This window comes from Corvus cornix, chromosome 1A (genome assembly GCF_000738735.6).
Source record: "Corvus cornix cornix isolate S_Up_H32 chromosome 1A, ASM73873v5, whole genome shotgun sequence".
Classification (NCBI taxonomy): domain Eukaryota; kingdom Metazoa; phylum Chordata; class Aves; order Passeriformes; family Corvidae; genus Corvus; species Corvus cornix.
The window spans coordinates 34,789,368-34,803,864 of record NC_047057.1 but is presented as its reverse complement, the minus strand read 5'-3'; the positions used below and the strand labels follow the sequence as shown (position 1 = coordinate 34,803,864).

Below are 14,497 nucleotides of genomic sequence, written 5' to 3'. Positions count from 1 at the left end.
CTTATAAATGAGATTAATGTCTTTTTAATTAATCAACACTCTTTCAGGCTTCAGAGCAACACAAATTACTCAGGTATGACCTCTTGAAAGCACTGTAGTGAGCTATATCTGCCACAGAGCTTACTGCAGCACTATTCACAAGAATCACAAGGACCACTTGCATACAGCTTGTCTGCAGAGTAAGGAATGACCAGTGGATGAGTCCCACTGAAACAGGTCATGCTGAGAGTGCCACAGCAATTGGTAATGCCTGCCCGGGCAGATATTTGTACTTCAGAGGCTGAACTGCATCCATCCCCAGTTTAACCTCACTTTGTCAACTTTGGTGCAAGAATTGTTCCAAGGCCAAGACAGGAAGAGTATGAATGCTGGTTTAGTAATATTAACACTTGCTTCCAGACACTGGCAATGTTAAGGACTGGGAAAGAGGAATACAGATTCCCATAGTTTATGCATACCTTTATGCATTAATCCTTTCTTATAAATATTATAAAAGTTGTAAACAACACACCCTCTCATACATTACACATATAACATCTGGCAGACAATATCAGTAAAGAATTCATTCCAGTTAAAGTATTTTATTTTATAGAGCTCTGCCTACAAATAATACTACCCAAAACCCCTGCCTGAACAATCAAAGTTTGAAGTGTAAGTTTTATGTTTTCAGGCAGTTGGAATTCTATCTCTGCCCATAGAAAAGATGTAGTATCATTACATTGTGACACGATTCCGGTTTTGGGGGTTTTTTTACACCTGTTAATTCATTCTCTACTACCCCAAATCAACTCCCATCCAACTGTAGCCAAAGGTTAATTAAAGGGATTGGTGACTTTCCAGTTCACATCAAATAATTTACCAAGAATGGCCAGGAAGAACAGTGACACCTGAAAAACATCTTAGGGCCCCAAATTCTTAAGGGTAACCAGGCCAGATTTTTCAAAAACATATTGACTGTAGTGATGATTAGTTATATCAAGATTTTTTAAATCCTCTGGACTAAGCTCTTTTGTAGAAAGCTAACTACCTTTAAATATTCTTGCCCCTTCCCCCACATTTTCCATACAGTCTCTGCTCAAATCATAAATAACTAATTTTTCAACTTACCTTTTTCCTTTGCATTGTTTTTTTCACAACTTAGAGATTTGACTTTTGGTTGATGAATTGGACAACAATAGACCTTGTCACAAGGCAAAATGTCACAGAAATTCACTTCAGGGATCCTGCTAATGGGCTGTGTACTCTGAGAAATTGTGCTTTCCCTTTGCAATGCTAAAGCAAACAACAATAACAACAAAAAACAAAACAAACAAACAAAAAACACAAAACCTTAATTCTCACAAATGCTGGGTACAGGATTTTATAATAGCCCATTATGTATATGCAGACCAGCAGAGACACAGTACCTGCTGTGGTGGTAGAGGGAGAGACTGGAACAGAACTTGAGTTGCTGCTGATGAAGAAAAACAATTCATTAAGAAATGAACATTAGAGTTGAGGACCATAACAAATTGATCCACAATCTATTACTAATTCTACTCATTTGAATTCACTGATGGTAATTTACTTGCCTGTACACTGGATGTTTTTCAAAACGTCTGTCATGAATGCTAAGTAAATACAGGCTCCATATTGTCAAAGCACTGTAGAAAGAGAATTATTCCATAGATTTACATCCATCTTTTATACAACACAATATGAATAATACCTTGACAGCACCATGTCCAAATGTAGTCATGCAAGTGTTAACTATCTCATCACTTTCCCTTTAGCAGGAAAAATTTCAGCTGAATATAATGGGGTTTAGATGAGATACCCATACACAATATTGTGTTCATATACTTGTATTCAACACAAAATATGGCCAGTTTCCAACCTAAATACTATCACAACACCACTTCAAAGTACCCAGTTCACAAAGAGATTGTAAGCCACAGGTTTTTGGCCTGGAAACCGAAAATGGTAGTCTCAGAAGTCCAGAGCATACTTTCCTTTCCACAAGTCCAATGTCACAAGCTAAACTTTCAGTCACATATTTGCCCACCACAATGGGAACGAGTTCAGCTTCATTTCACACAACAGAATCACTCTGTACATCAGAAATTGTTCTTAGGCACAGAATGATTGGATAAAACATGCAGAGTCCAGTTTTGCACCTGTAGCACAAGCCACTGAGGTACAGTCAAGTTGCACCATATATTGTGACATGGAGAGAGATCAGCTGCGTGTCCATCACCTGAGTACCTCACTTTTATACAATGGTTTCAACTTTACAATATTACCAGGATATTCATTGTTAATTTTAACACATTGCGTTCTTCGAGTAGGAAAGGAAAAGAAGGGGGAAAAGTGCTATATTCTTTCAGGTAAGTAGAAAAGAGAAGCGAGAAACAAGTCAAATTGTTGTTAATTAATTGTTACCATAGTGCCATAATAGCAAGCAAAGCTATTACAGTCACTCGGAAAATCTTCGTGGAGCAAGATTCTTTGGTCTTGGACAAACAAACCTAGGGGGGAAAAAAAAGTTTGGTTAATTCAAGTGGCACATATCTAAGCCACTACTAGTAGATTAAGAAATACTACACTAGGCTGACTATACATCACCCTTGTTTCTTTCATGAACACCCTTATATAGGTGTCAGCATCTACAGAGGAAAAATTCAGTTATTAAAGGGTCCTAAAATTGCGAGTGCACTGTGCATTGTTGATAGTGTGGGGACAAAAACATTACAGAGGACGAAAGGATAGCTAAAAGTAACAGCTCCTCGTCCTTTCTTCCTGACATTTTTCATACTTTTGAGTATTTCAAAATCAAATTAAGAACCCAGTAAGTGGCCAGAACTAAAAGTTCAGCAGCTTTCAGTATGTGCTCAGACCATGTTAAAGCAAGACTGGTAAAAATACAGAAGAAAGGCATTTTCCAAACAAGTAGGATGATCTTAAATGATGGAGCATTTGACTGTCATTATGGCACAAAGAATATTTGACCTATTATATTCTCTTGCTCTTTGTCACTGGCAGAAGCAAGGTAGGCAAATGAGCATTGGTTCATCTTAAAGAATGGGACTTGGCAGCCTAGGAAGACTGTCTTGAAAAAGGTCAATGTATGTATTTCTTCCCTCATACAATCCCTGTGAAAAGGGGTATCGGCTTTCTATACCACTATACAAGCAAGAGAAAGTGAAAGCAAATCACAATGAATGACTCAGACAAGAATTTAATTTCACTCACCTTCCTGGATTTTAGCGGGACTGGTTTTATTGATGGCAAAAGACTATTAGCTCGACTGTACCTGCTGTAAGAGACAAGATCTCTTTAACATTCAAATGCTTCAGCAACTAATTAGTGATGAAAAGATATTTTTTAATGTGTTAATGTCATCTTGCTTTTCAGTTCTAACATTTACAAAGGGAAAGGCAGAAGTGTCAGCAGATTCACTTTCAAGGACAAAGATCTGCAGTTAACTCATTCAGGTGAATGCTCTTTAATGTTACATTTGATTTCAAAGCAAACTTGGGGAAATGGCTTAGAAACAGGAAATGCTCATCACTTCTGCTGAAGCCCCAATTTCTTTAAAGATTCCTTCTTGCAGAAGAAGCTCTGCAGATTTGCCTTAGAAGCAATTTCCAAGTTCCAGAGCTGTAACTGGACATAATCTACCCTTGCTTTATGCAACAGAAGCAATTACAAAGATTTAACAGCCATTTCAAATATTAATTTTGTCAGTGAGTAAAAAAAAATATGAGAAATTTGGGGTGTTTTGCACAACTTAAATGCTGGAAATTAGCTGAACTCTACTGTCAAGCAAAATCAGTTTTCACTTCTATCACAGAGATCACTTTAACAATTTGTGTGACAACTATTAGAAAAAAAACCAGCCAAACATACCTGACTTTGCTCTCTTCACTGACTGTTGACTTTAAACTGCTCAGCCGTTTCAGCCTGGCCAGTTTCCTATTCCACTGTTCCAGTTCTTCTATTCTGACTTCAAGATTGTTTGTTAGTTTACAAAGCTGCTTTACAGCACCAACATTCTCCATAAAGATCTGATCCTGAGAAGCAAACAGTAACAAAAGTAGATCCATAGTATATACATCAATCAGATGTAACAAGAAGAAATGAGTGCAGGATTCGCCTATAAAAACACAAGTTCTCTCATTGTAAATGGGACGCACGTATGACTATAAAAGCCTTTTTCTAGACATTTAAATGGCAGTAAATTGAAAATGAGGACTTGCAGAAAAATTTGAAGAAGCTAAAGAGATTTTTACACCAAGAATTTAAACTGTATTTTACCTTCATACTGTATTGAAACCTTAACACTGTTCCAACAGGCATCTACTACTTGATTTTCAGTGCTGCAGCTGAACACAGATTTCAGAATTGCTTAGCAAAATGTCCATCCAACCATTTACCTACAGGCATTAGGTAGGCTCAGACAAGCCAGAGTTTCTATTCATGTTGTACACATAATGTTAATCACACAGAGGTGAGACAGGTTAAAAACCAAAGCAGGAGTCAAGCTGTGATTGCATAATATTTTGCTTTCCCCTTCAGCCTCTCCAGTCTCTTACAGGAGTCTTGTAGTTTCTAATAACATGGTCATCTCTGCAACTAAAACAGTTCAGACACCCTCCATTTACTCCTTCTGGATATTTTACCAGGGAAAAGCCTCCTATTCTCCTACCCCTGCTTATCATCTAGGTATCAATCTGCTGCTGGAGAAGCCCTCAGTATAACCATCCAGGTAGTAAGTATTTTATCCATTTCTGAGACCAAAATGGTTACTGATCCACTGCAGGAACATAGTAGCAGAGTACTTTGTTTGCTGTGTTTGAAAGAATGGCTTTCTCATACTAATGTGCAACCAGACTGGTGCCATTGGATGAAGTTATTACTGCTAAGTGTTCCAGTCTAGTAAAAGCAGTTTTTCCTTTCACATTGTAAAAGCCATGCATACTTTTTTTTTAAAAGGTGACTGCATTCCACAAAACCAGACAGCATTTTGTGTAATCAGAATCAGAGCACATTATCAGTGGTAAGTCACAAGCTTCCTTACTGCCAGGATACCAACAGCCCATTTAAATAAAAAGTGACTTCAAAATAATCTCTGTGCCTAGAACTGTGAAATCACTTATATGGTCACTTGCCCTCATATCAATGACATGTGAGCAGCTGCCCTTTCCTTTGTCTTCAAATCAAGCATGAATCACTTCTAGGTGGCTTCAACTAGCTGAGAAAATGGCTCTTCTGGCAAAATGAAGAAATACTCTATTTGGGGAAAAAAAACTGATCAGAGTTTTACTGCCTCTCTCGTGACAAAGTACTGAGCACACTGCAACTGAGAAGAAAAGAAAGATTCTGTCTCAAAAAACCAAATTTCACATAGTTGAGATGTTTCTCTAGAAAGTAGCAGAGCCTGGTTCAAATGTGTAATACAATCAATTAATTTTACCAAGTTTAACAGCTCCAAACAGCTAACTGAAAAAGAGACACAACACCCACCAGCACCCTACTTATCTGGAAATAAACTTGGAATACGAGATAAGAAATTTCAAAGTGTCATCACCTGCCAAACTGAAAAAAAAGTTATGAAGCACTGTCCATTTATTATCCAAGGTGCTGAGCTATTTCGGAGCTGGGAGCTCAGGAATTTATATCAGATGTTCCACCTGGACAGAAGATGTTCCAAATCTCTGAATTCAGTATACATCTTATATTGTTAGATGCATCTCTCCAGCTCCTGTCACCCCAAAGCTCATGGAATTGACGTTCATATGCTCTGCCACAGTTGTTAGGAAAAAGAGGAGAAAGCACAGATTTACCTGACCATATTAAAACACCAAAGTGTCTGTGAAGTAATCCCAGGTCCAGATCTAGACAAGCAGTCAAGAAAATGCCAAGCAGCAACTAAGCCATTGCTGTAACAAACCATTCCTGCATGGGCCACATACACAGCAGAATCACACCCCGCAGGCATGAAGTAGAAAGCAGGCATTCTCCATTTGTAGGTCATATCCCTGGAAGACACCCTGGCAAGCACTCTCCAGAGACCCAAGGTACAGAGAAGAAAGGGAACATGATGGGCCCAAAAGACAGTGGTGTGAGGCACTGTTAGAGATGGTATTTTGTGTGGTATTTCAGGAAGGAAGAGATATGAACCAAAAGCTCAACTCTCCCACCTAATCTTCTGTCAGACAAAAAAACTGACGACCCCAAATCAATTTTGGGGGCGTTCAAAAATGCAAATGATGCTACAGCTGTCATACAATATAACAGGAAGGCCTAAAGGGCAAAACTAACCTGGAGCCACCACCTACCACCACTGCTCCTCTACTAGCATCTAGAAATCAGCTACAGGCTGGAACCCTGACCAAATACAGCACATTTTCTAAACATCTCCTTTACAACAGTATCTCCAGAAGTGCTCTTTCCACAGCTTTATTAAAGGTATCTAATTCATACTTCTCTTATATGGAATACAACCTAGAATATTCATTTAACCTATGAATTTAAACTATTTACAGACTAGCAAGAGATGACAAGTGAAATACAGTATTTTTATAGGTATTTTCCCCAAGTTTGGTGGTGTAAACTTGTGATTTCTATAGAATAATGAAAGAATGCATTATGATAATGAATGCCGGATTGTGTTCATAATAACATCCAGAAAATATAAGGTCACCTATCTCTAAAACCTCCCTCTTCTCATTATCAGCTGAAAGTGGGAAAAAGCTGAGAAGTCATCTTTGGCATGCAGTGAACCAGCGCTCAACAGAGGGGCTGCTCTGAGACAAGTGCTGTCTGCAGTCTTGTGTGACTGGACTCCGTGACTGACAGTTCCTTGAAGTCCTATTTCTACAGGAAAAGGAGGGGAAGAGAGCACAGGACAACATCCAGACAGTGTTTTCAACCTATGAGCATGGTAACTACTTTGTGTGCCATTTCACAGCATATGACTTTGAACCTATAAAAAGCATTTCAGATCGCCAAAAAAACCCCCTTCACACAGAGCTAGCACTTGGATTTGGTATGTAGAGGTTATACCAGGATTAGAGTAAGGAAGTTTTTATTTAACAAGATGAATGTCATCATTGCTTAATTCACTTCTGGAACACCTAATTAACTGAACACTTCAACACAAAAGAATGTTTTGGAGTCCCGCTTGTTGAAGCAATGCTATGAAATCGCTATCCACTTTTATTCAGAAAAGCTAGGCCTTTTTCTTTTTAACTGTATTATAGTTTATATAGTATTGTAATCAGTTTTTAGTATAGATTCTTCTTGTCATTAAAAGATTCAGTCCTTTGCAAACAGCTGTTGTTTCAGTTTTTTTCGGTAATCCGCCAAAGGCCGTTTCTGTAACGCACGTGGAGAGCTACAGCTTTGTATGGGGCACAGCGCGTGTTCATAGCTCTCCACATGAAAGAACAGTCTAAATACACACCCCCACTTTCTCCCTCAAGACCATACCTTGTCAACCATGAGGAAGTTTTCTATTTTTTCTCCATCATTACAAGCAACATCTCCAACTTCTCTAACAGCTTCAGGTAAAAGCCCCTTCACTTCCTGGGCTATTATTCCTGTTCGCAAGGTAACAAAAAATAATGTCATGAAACACATTGGCGTACCCACTGACTATTCTAAAAACTACAGGCAGAGCAAAAAAAGATCTAGAATTTCTCTGTGGTACAAAAATCCAGTATTTCAGGGTTTTTTCTCCATTCCACAGAGAAAAACTAGAAACCTTTAGAATTCTCATTTCTCTGCAGTAAGAACAAAATTGTTTGTAAGCATATACTTCATTCTCATTACTTCTGGAAAATAAACTCCCCGTCTTTAAAAATTGAAACAGAAGTTGTAAAATTACAGACAATACCTAATTTTGGCATTTTTATACCACAAGAGATAGACGGCCAAGTGTGCAATTGCAGTAACCTAAAAAATGAGGATTAAATAGCAGGATGTTAAAAGGCCCTATGGCACAATAAATATCAGTAGATGTTAATGAAAAATGGGAACAGAGCTGACTTAATACCTGTTTCATGGGTATCTTTTATTCCCATAACAGATGCAAATTCAGGCTTGTAGTCATATTCCACCAGCCTCATTTGTGTTATTCTTCTCAACTGCTCATTTGTATCGACCTGGTTGGAAAAATACCAAGATTTACATGTTGAAACACTAAGCATGGCATCTAGGACACCACTGAGAGAGCAACTAGCCTGACACAGTCATTTGGAAAATCATCACACTGAAAAACATAGACAATCTTACCATTCCCCACTATCAGAGTGCTGTTTGTATTTGTATTGCCAGTTACCCTTCAGTTTGACAGCTCCCAGTTTCTACAGAGGGCCCTCTCCAAAGTCTATAGGTTCTACAGAGCACTGTGGTACATCTGGTTTCTTCAGGCCAGCATTTCAGCAGAGCCAGGATATAGGAGCTGCTTCATGTGTCAGAACAATGATCCACACATGTGCTGTGGTGCAAACATGAATGCCCTAAATACTGCATGGCCCTCACCTCCCGGATATTCTGTTTTGCTCGGCTGTCAGATGGGTGCATGACTCTGCCCATAACTTTGGCGTTTCCGCAGACAACCAGTGCTTCATCTGGTGCATCTGTGTTAATTCCTACTCGACCATGACACACTATAGTCTCTGGAACATGTCCTCGCTGCCACAGTACATCACTGTCATTCTCAAACTGTCCTGGGTTAGATGCCTGGAAGGAAATTTTTTGTTTAAAGGTACAGTATAGCATAGATGCACTATTGTTTATTCTATTAGAAATTCTGGGAAAATGAAAAGCCAAATCTTAAATATTGAAATTGTATTCAAAAGCTTTTTAACACACTGACAGAAAAAACAAGAGTGGAGTCACTTCTGAGTGTTTGTGCTCACACAGGACTGGCCTCTTCCCTTTTTTCCCCTTGAATTCTACTTTATTAGCACCTTAAGCTAAATTGACAATGTCCAAAGCTTTCCAAATTTTAACTTTGACATTATAACCATTCTTTATCTACCACTAAATTTTAGCTGAGACTGAAAATCAGAAAAGAGAAAACAAGGAAGAGATAAACACATGTGACTCATAAAATCCTTTGTAATTTTTTCAAATTAATTCGTATTAGAAATTTCATATCAAGGAAACAGGGTCTTTTAAAGAACACCAATAAAATGACAGAACATGTATAACCAGAAAAGGCATTTGATTTCTATAGCTCATTTTAGGGTGGTTTGTTGTTCTGGGGTTGTTTTTTTAAATTTGAGTTCAGGCCAAAGTACAATCATGATAAAAAGAAGCCAGGCTTTCACAGGGCTTTGCCAGCTACAAGGCCTGGCACTGTGTACTCACCACTGTTTGTCACAATTAGAGCATGATCTGATATGCCTGACAACCACCACTCAGCTGGTAGCTTTGTTGTGTTTGAGTGTATGAAAGGCCAGAAGATGAGCTGCTTTTTCTCACAGTGTACTTGCACAGCTTTGCCACTTTAAGGTAGCCAGTGGCTGACTCACTTTACCCTGCCATTGAAGCCCTGTTAGACATCTAAAAAATGACCTTTTCTTTCTTTCTATCTTTCCTGTTGATATTTTCACTACTTCAGACCAGAGCCTCTTGATCTTTCTGCCTTACTGCCTTCTTTTTCCTTTGTCTGAAAGAGTGATCAGGTTTGCAAAATCTCATTCCATTAATTCCTGTTCAAGAACTGTCTCACATACATTGAAGGAGCCCTCTTCATTGAAATTTCAAAATAATCTAATATTAAAAATAGTAGGAAAATGTAAATTTCTAAATCTTACATAAAAATATATATCTTGTAACAAGTATGAGACAAATGTGAAAATTCAACAGCTTCCCCAAATTATTAATGATGTGATATCTATAACACTGTTAGATGCAGAAAGAGAAATTCAGATGAAAACAGAATTGTGGAAATTAATGGACAAATAAAGGACAATAACTATAATGTATGTAGGGATGATGCAAACACAGTGCTTCAGCATCCTGAAGTGAAAAAGCCCACAGCAGCAGCCAGGATGATAAAACTTCTCAGCAGGGCAGAAAAGTGCTGAACTCCACACACTGCTTTCAAAGCCTTTTCACAGCTCCACCCCAAAAGGAGCTCTGGGCCATAATGCCCTTCAAAAACCTAACTGTAACTGCAGGAAGAGGGTTTATGGCACAAGAGGACCCCCAGACGAAAAAGGAGCCAGGACTGAAACCATCTGAAAGCCCTCATCTTCCTTTGGAAACCCCTGAGGAACACCCCATGGGCTGGAGATTTGCCCTTCTGCTCTGTCCAAAACCAAATGCTAAACCAAACCATAGTCATAAGCATAGGCAGATGTTGGGCTGCCAAACAGGCCCAAGCAATGGCCTGCAAAAATGGTGCCAGGACTGAAAGCTTTTGACAGCCCTCAACTTTCTTTAGAAGCCTCCTCCCAGCTCCACTTAATACACCAGAGCTCTTGGTCGTACTAGACTCCAAACCAAAATGCTAAGCCTATTCCTCTCCATAAGCCAAGGGCTAGAAAGAGTCCATGCAAACAAGAAGCAGCTCCTCAGCTGACCCACACTAAAAAGTTCAGTGGACTGCAATCTTCCAGAGGCCCTCTCCATCTTTTGCAGCCCCACCACATGGCACCTATGTATTCCCCATCTTTCTAAGCCCTAAACATAGTATGCTTCTAGAAATAAATATAACTCCAGACTATGCCCAGTTCAAACATTAGCCACCACCTACAGATCACATGAAAAAGGAGCCAGGACTGAAAGCTTTCAGCAGCCCCCACCTTTCCTTGGCAGTCCCTTGCAATCCCACTCACGCTGGGGCTTTGTGTTTTCTCTCTCCCCTAACCCTAATTCTCCATAGCTCTTGTTACATTCTAGATTTGGGATTTTTCTCTTTTCCGAGTCTAACTGTAGACTAAAGCTGAGTACTAAAAGAAAAATGTTCTGTGAATGAGGGAACTGAAAAGTAACAGTTAAGAGGAAAAGAGATTATTCTTCCTTTTTCTAGTTTGAAACCTATATTACTACCATCAAATTGAGAGGTGGGACACTCTGAAAACACACTGGAAAAGTGAAGCTATGGGTCTTAATCTTCCTAGAGCTGCTTGACCTTCTTCCCTTACTTTTTTTTCCGTCTCATCCTCCTCGGAAAATGAAGACTCTAGCTAGTGAAAGCATTTACAAAATTCCTGGCAAGAGAAGTAAATTGTTTCACCTCGAATAAAAAAAGAATCTGGAAAAATCAATATATTTAGTATTGGAACTCATAACAAGCTTTCTTTTTAAATCTTTTTATAACTCTACTTTTAACATTTTTAATTTCTGATAATTAAAAGATAACATACTCATACAACATGCAATTCTAGTTTTTTTCCTCAATCTTTTTGACTCAGTGGTAATTTTATGCCTGAGAATCATGACCCCTCAATCTCCTGTGAATATCAAAACAGTAAATATTTTTACATGAAAGTAATCCAAATTTATACCTACCCTCACAATGATCTTCTCAGAGACATTTGCAGATAGTAAGTAGAACTGGTCCTGAGAAACAGCATACAGTCCAACCACCAGCATGAAGTATCTAATTTGAAATTGATTTAATCAAGACAATAATTGAAGTAATTCCTTCTCACAGAAAAAGATGTTTGAAATACAGCTGTTATAATTGATACATAAAAATACAATGTTTTTAAATGTATTTCTTACAATATAAAAGAAAAAGTATTTCCTTCACTCTTAAGAAATATGCTCTTACAAACCCCACAATCACTGCAAATTAACAAAGAATACAATAATTTTGACGAATTTAGGTAATGAAGCCTCCAAGATGAAAACCTTTCCTGCCTCAGAAGAAAATTACCATTATTTTGCTTTTTTTGGCTTCTTGATTTTGTCAGCCAGTATTCTGGCTATGATTTCCTGAAACTATTTCTAACCATGAGGATGAAGTTTGGGGTTTTTTATTCTCATATCATTCTGTGACTGTAGAGGAAGAGGCTTGTAAGCACATACCAAATATTAGAGAATTTGAAAAATAACACAGATTTGATAGCAGAGATTTTCACAAACATTAATTCCATTCTAAAGTAGACCTTCTCTTTTCTACTTTTAACACACAGGCCAACTAGCTACAGAAATACCTCTGATCAGGATTAGGTTTCCCCTTTTTTCTCATATTATTTGCTGTTGTTTCACTGAAATGCAGCCTTCCCAGTGTTACTTTAGTTATCTGGTCCCCTGGCAGATCAACTCTAAAACAGAAAATGAAACGAGATCAGGGAAGTAAGTGCTTGGAGATCTATCTGCTCAAACCAGATTTCCACAAACTCGTTAAAACAGTTCTGAAAAAAACTGACAATTAATAAAACAGAGGAACCCCAGTAAAAATGCAGTAATCCTGGTTTTAAAAATGTACTAAAAACAGTGACTACATCAGGGAGATAAACAGGATAAAGCACCAGAAGTAGGGAACCATTCTTACTAATAAGAGTCTTATGTTTCTTGGTCTGTTTGTACATAGTTTTGAATATAATAAAACTGTATATGTTCCATATGATGGCTATTTCCTGCTCGACAGGATTAATAACTGCTTGCTTATTATTGGGCCTGAATTTCTACATTAAAATTAATAGATCTTACTGTTTGTCCTTCTTTCCATCTGCACCTAATTTGCATGTCTGGAAGTACACAGCAGGCACCTGTGTCTCAAATACATAGTGGTAGTCCTCCAGCAAGAGATAAAGAATACAAATAATGAGTCTGTATAGATAAAATTACAGTTCACCAAACAGTCACACATAAAATAATTTACATACACACAGAATCTATTTGTCAGTACACAAAAGGAAGAAAAATGCCATGAGAGAGGCAATTTAGTGAAAGTCAAGCTCTTCTTCCAAGCTCAAAGTTCAGTTTAGGTGATAATATAGTGCAGCCTTTATCCCAGCACTGCCCTGTCTAACTTGACACTGTCTTATCTCTTTGTGTTATAAGGCCTATTTAATTATTTATAGAGAACAGAGCTGCTCCAACAGAAGAAACTTATGCCAGAAGAATAAACATAGATTCTGCCAGTGAGTTAAATGCTCAAGAATGGCAGAGCTCCAGAAAGATGCTGCACGTATGTTTCTAGCAGTGGCACTCCTCCTTAAAAAGTACTGCAAATGTATCTCATGCTCATCTAGGACAGGAAAATTCTGACATTTTTTAAGCTTGGAAATGCATCTGCCATACAGCTCTAAGCAGCACAGAAGAGTGTTTCTAGCTGAATGTAAGTATTTTGGATAGACATACTTAACACATCCGTAAAACTGCTGAAAATTTTCCTTAACAAAGTGTGACCAGGTATGCATTACTACTGTGATTCTATGTGTGCATCCACAATGAAATCTGTACAAAAATCAGAAAACTGGCTTAGAGCTACTGTAAGTTTTCAAGAAGCAACTACTTCATATTTCAAACCAATCACACATATTGAAATAAAATGGAATAATTTTCTCAAAATACTTACTTAACGGGATTAAAAGTTTTTTTGCTTCGATCTGACTGGGACTGTTCAATAGCAATTGTTTGATCTGGAGTTTCCATCTATAAGACAAAAATAATTTTCAAAAATTGCATGAATATTAGATTTTCCAACACATAAAAATTGAAATAGAAATTAATAGGCAAATTGTGCCTAAAACAGTGAAATTGCACTCATTTCTAATGGTATGACATACAAATTAATAAAGATCAATTGATAATTGACATCTACTCTGAAGACCCAAGAAGTAAGTAGAAAGGGAGAAAAAAAAAAAGGAAAGTAAGTGCATTAATTTACAAAAGAAAAAATGTTTTCTGAATCCAGACCATTATTGGCTCATTCCATTCCGCAGATATTCAGCATGAGAACTGAACCTACATAAGGCAGTTACATGTTCTTAGTCAAAAAATTCCTAATAAAACAGTTCAATTATTTACCTCATTATACGGATAATTAAAAGTAATAATCTCAAAGAGGAGACACACTTGCCTTAATTCCATAAGCTTTCAAGTAAAACTTTTCTATTGGTTTCCTCCCCTGCTGAGTTTTGACATATTTCGGTTGTCCAATGATTCTAATATGAACTGTGATTTGGAAATGATTCTTCTTTTGGCACACAAAGGCATCATCTGCTGTTGAAAAATTAAATCCTTTATCTGTGACAATGTGATATCCTACCGCAGGTCTACAAAAACAAGGAGAAGGAATAGCAACTTTAGGTACTGACATACTTGAGTGACATCTTGAATTCCTATTTTTTTAAAGTGGTCCAAAAAGCCATCTGATTTTTAGTAACAAAACTGGACCAAAAATACATCCTTACAATCACCAGTTCTACCACTATTTTCTTCTTAACCTGTCAAAGGTGTAAAAATGAAAATGCATATAAAATGTCCTCCAATTCTAGTCTGAAAATGAAATGTTCAGAAACCAGGGGTTGAGGGGCTTACA

General features: G+C 37.7%; 1 protein-coding gene across 5 annotated transcripts in view; it reads right to left on the bottom strand.

The window, feature by feature from the left end:
* MYRFL (myelin regulatory factor like) overlaps nucleotides 1-14,497 on the bottom strand; it is a 37,157-nt gene that overhangs the window by 9,824 nt on the left and 12,836 nt on the right. For 2 of the 5 annotated variants that reach the window (XM_010413678.4, XM_019279877.3), the window contains exons 6-18: nucleotides 14,036-14,231; nucleotides 13,532-13,608; nucleotides 12,162-12,272; nucleotides 11,512-11,602; nucleotides 8,527-8,727; nucleotides 8,039-8,147; nucleotides 7,474-7,583; nucleotides 3,889-4,052; nucleotides 3,232-3,295; nucleotides 2,422-2,507; nucleotides 1,572-1,643; nucleotides 1,407-1,453; nucleotides 1,108-1,272 (exon numbers count right to left, since the gene is read on the bottom strand). In XM_010413678.4, the coding sequence (XP_010411980.1) occupies nucleotides 1,108-1,272; nucleotides 1,407-1,453; nucleotides 1,572-1,643; nucleotides 2,422-2,507; nucleotides 3,232-3,295; nucleotides 3,889-4,052; nucleotides 7,474-7,583; nucleotides 8,039-8,147; nucleotides 8,527-8,727; nucleotides 11,512-11,602; nucleotides 12,162-12,272; nucleotides 13,532-13,608; nucleotides 14,036-14,231 (1,493 nt within the window). The remainder of the gene's footprint in view (nucleotides 1-1,107; nucleotides 1,273-1,406; nucleotides 1,454-1,571; nucleotides 1,644-2,421; nucleotides 2,508-3,231; nucleotides 3,296-3,888; nucleotides 4,053-7,473; nucleotides 7,584-8,038; nucleotides 8,148-8,526; nucleotides 8,728-11,511; nucleotides 11,603-12,161; nucleotides 12,273-13,531; nucleotides 13,609-14,035; nucleotides 14,232-14,497) is intronic. The other 3 variants (XM_010413680.4, XM_019279878.3, XM_010413681.4) reach the window with 3 other exon arrangements.